The sequence below is a fragment of the Rhinopithecus bieti genome, unplaced genomic scaffold (assembly GCF_001698545.2).
Source record: "Rhinopithecus bieti isolate Rb0 unplaced genomic scaffold, ASM169854v2 scaffold_2574, whole genome shotgun sequence".
Lineage (NCBI taxonomy): Eukaryota > Metazoa > Chordata > Mammalia > Primates > Cercopithecidae > Rhinopithecus > Rhinopithecus bieti.
In genome coordinates this window covers 4,831,196-4,834,547 of record NW_016804493.1, presented here as the reverse complement: position 1 = coordinate 4,834,547, position 3,352 = coordinate 4,831,196, and the positions used below count along the sequence as shown (strand labels likewise).

Here is a 3,352-nt window from a genome sequence, read left to right as displayed (position 1 = left end):
TCAAAAAAAACAAAAAAAAAAAAAAAAAAAAAAATCAGCCGGGCATGGTGGTGGGTACCTGTAATCCCAGCTACTCGGGAGGCTGAGGCAGGAAGATCGTTTGAACCCGGGAGGCGGAGGTTGCCGTGAGTGGATCACACCACTGCACTCCAGCCTGGGCAGTAAGAGTGAAACTCCGTCTCAACAACAACAACAAAAAAAAAAAGAAAGAAAAAGAAAATGCTTGGCAAGTACCCGGCACAATAAATAAAAACCCCAAGGGAGGCCTTGAGAGGCTCCTGGGGCCACACCATATCCTGCACACGGCACCCCCACCCCAGCCACTTCTGGAGCCTCAGACCATGGCAGAGGCCAGCATGGTCCTTCCCACTCCTGGAGCAGGTTGTGTGGGCTCAGAAAGCCCCAGAAGGACCCTCTTCTCTCTGAGCCCTCAGGTTTCCTGTGCAGGGGATGAGGCTCCAGGGGGCAGAGCAGGGGACTCCAATCCCCCTGTCAGCCGGGCTCTGGGCTCCCTCAGGACAGGCCCCTTGGACCCCAGCACTCACCAAAGGCGGCCCCCACCAGGGCGAAGCAGGAGAGGAGCCAGAGGAAAGCCATGCCGCTGCCTAGAAGGTATGGGGCCTGCCAGCCGCGGGGCCCTTTTTACCTCCTGGGGGTCCCCCCAGCCCCGCCCAGCCAGGGAGGCCTGAGCCCACCCTCCCTGTTACCCAGGGACCTTGGGCGATAAGCGGAGGCAGATCCCGGCCTGGTTCTCTGCCAGACAACCCCAGCCCCTGGGAAACAGGCAGCTGCCCTGATATCACCCGTCAGCCTTGGGGACATGACTCCACAAAGCCAGCTGTGAGCTGTGGTAACCCTGGCAGGAGCCAGCACCAGGCTCTTCTGTTCCCAGCAGGGAAATGGAGGCAGTCCCATGCCAGGGCTCATGGAGGCGCAGCTGCTGTCATGGAGCCAGACCTCCGGGAACTCCGGTTCTCAGTGGAGGGTGTTTCTGCCTAACACTGTCCTAGAAGCAAAGGGCTCAGGGCACTGTGGATTCTCCAGTGTCACCGCATGTCACCAGTGAAGCCAAGTCATTTCCGAGTGTGGCGAGGGTCTGGGTGACACGGCCTGGTGGCCCTAACAGGTGGGCAAAGCCACTGACACGTGTCCCCCTCTGCTACAGCACCCGACAGGATTCACTCTTTCTTCAATGACTCATAAGGAACTAATCATTTCAAAGTTTCAGTTTCTTACAAAATGGAACCTTGATTCCATAAAATGACACAGAAAACTTTTTTTTTAAGATGGAGTCTCACTCTCACCCAGGCCAGAGTGCAGTGGCGCAATTTCGGCTCGCTGCAGCCTCCACTTCCCGGGTTCAAGTGATTCCCTGCCTCAGCCTTCCAAGTAGCTGGGATTACAGGTACTGCCACCACTCCCAGCTAATTTTTTTTTTTTTTTTTTTTGAGATGGGGTCTTGCTCTGCTGCCTAGGCTGGAGTGCAGTGGTGCAATCTTGGCTTACTGCAGCCTGCCTCACAGGTTCAAGCTATTCTCCCATCTCAGCCTCTTGAGTAGCCGGGATTACAGGCGTAGCACCACACGCGGCTAATTTTTGTATTTTTAGTAGAGACAGGGTTTCACCATGTTGGCCAGGCTGGTCCCAAACTCCTGGCCTCGGGTGATCCACCCTCCTTGGCCTCTCAAAGTGCTGGGATTACAGGCGTGAGCCACTGTGCCCGGCCAATTGTTGTATTTTTAGTAGAGACGGGGTTTCAGCACGTTGGCCAGGCTCATCTCGAACTCGGGCCTCAGGTGATCCTCTGGCCTTGGCCTCCCAAAGTGCTAAAATTACAGGCGTGAGCCACTGCGCCTGTCTGAAAATAAACTTTTTTGAGGAAGCAGAAAAACTTTTCATGGTCACAAAACAAGGAGGAAAGACAGATGTGGGTGACAGGTGGGTGACTCTGGGCAGGAAGCAGAGGCCAAGGGATCCTCGGCACCCTGTGGGCAGGTATTCAGGGGACACAGCCCACAGCACCCCTGCCCTTACAGGCCTGAGACGCTCATGACAGACACACACGACACAGATTAGCATGTAACGTAGTGACCACCACAGTCACCTGAGGCAAGGCTGGACAGGACGGGCTGCACTATAGTTCCGGACAACGGGGGTCTGAAAGGAAGACACGGTGGGTGGATGGCGTTTCCACTGAAGGCCTTGGGCTCTGTGGTCAGCGGGCCGCATCACCTTGGCATTTAGAATATCCCCTCCCCAGCCTGGTGCGATGGCTCACGCCTGTAATCCCAGCACTTTGGGAGGCTGAGGCAGGCGGATCATGAGGTCAGGAGATCGAGACCATCCTGGCTAACCCGTGAAACCCTGTCTCTACTAAAAATACAAAAAATTAGCCAGGCATGGTGGCGGGCGCCTGTTGTCCCAGCTACTCAGGAGGCTGAGGCAGGAAAATGGCGCAAACCCGGGAGGCGGAGCTTGCAGTGAGCTGAGATCGCACCACTGCTCTCCAGCCTGGGTGACAGAGCAAGACTGCGTCTCAAAAAAAAGAAAGAATATCCCCTCCCCACTCCCACTGCTGCTGGAGAACAAAACTATAAAGCAAAAGTAAATTGATACACTAACGACAAAATTTCAAAAGAAACCAAGTTCACATCAACCATGTTGCTTTTTTTTTCTTTTTTTTTTGAGACAGTCTCGCTCTGTCGCCCAGGCTGGAGTGCAGGGGTGTGATCTCAGCTCACTGCAACCTCTGCCTCCTGGGTTCAAGTGATTCTCCTGCCTCAGTCTCCCAAGTAGCTGGGATTATAGGCGTGCGCCACCATGCCCGGCTAATTTTTGTATTTTTAGTAGAGGTGGAGTTTTGCCATGTTGGCCAGGCTGGTCTTGAACTCCTGACCTCAAGTGATCTACCTGCCTTGGCCTCCCAAAGTGCTGGGATTACAGTCATAAGCCACCACACCAGGCTGATAGCTACCATTTAAAAAAACAGAAAATAACAAGTGGTAGATGTGGAAAAACGAACCCTCATACATTGTTGCTGGGAATGTAAAATGGTGAAGCTGCTATGGAAACAATTCGGCATGACTGGGTGCAGTGGCTCACGCCTGGAATCTTGGCACTTTGGGAGGCCAAAGTGGGAGGATCACTTAAGCCAAGGAGTCCAAGACCAGCCTAGGCAACATAGTGAGACTGTGTCTCTACAAAAAAATCAAACAACATTGGCTGGGTGTGGTGGCATAGTTCCAGCTACTCAAGAGGCTGAAGTAGGAGGATAACTTGAGCCTGGGAGGTCAAGGCTGCAGTGAGCTGAGATCCAGCCTAGGCAACAGAGCAAGGCCTTGCCTTAAAAAAA

The 3,352-nt window shown here is 53.7% G+C and overlaps 1 protein-coding gene across 1 annotated transcript in view; it reads right to left on the bottom strand.

Moving 5' to 3' along the window:
• The window catches only part of LOC108527423 (chymotrypsinogen B-like), a 6,192-nt gene extending 5,497 nt beyond the window's left edge, over positions 1 to 695 (bottom strand). The window contains 1 exon segment of the mRNA XM_017868694.1: positions 546 to 695. Within this exon segment, the coding sequence (XP_017724183.1) occupies positions 546 to 597 (52 nt within the window). The 5' untranslated portion in view covers positions 598 to 695.
• Between the last annotated feature and the right edge of the window lie 2,657 nt (positions 696 to 3,352).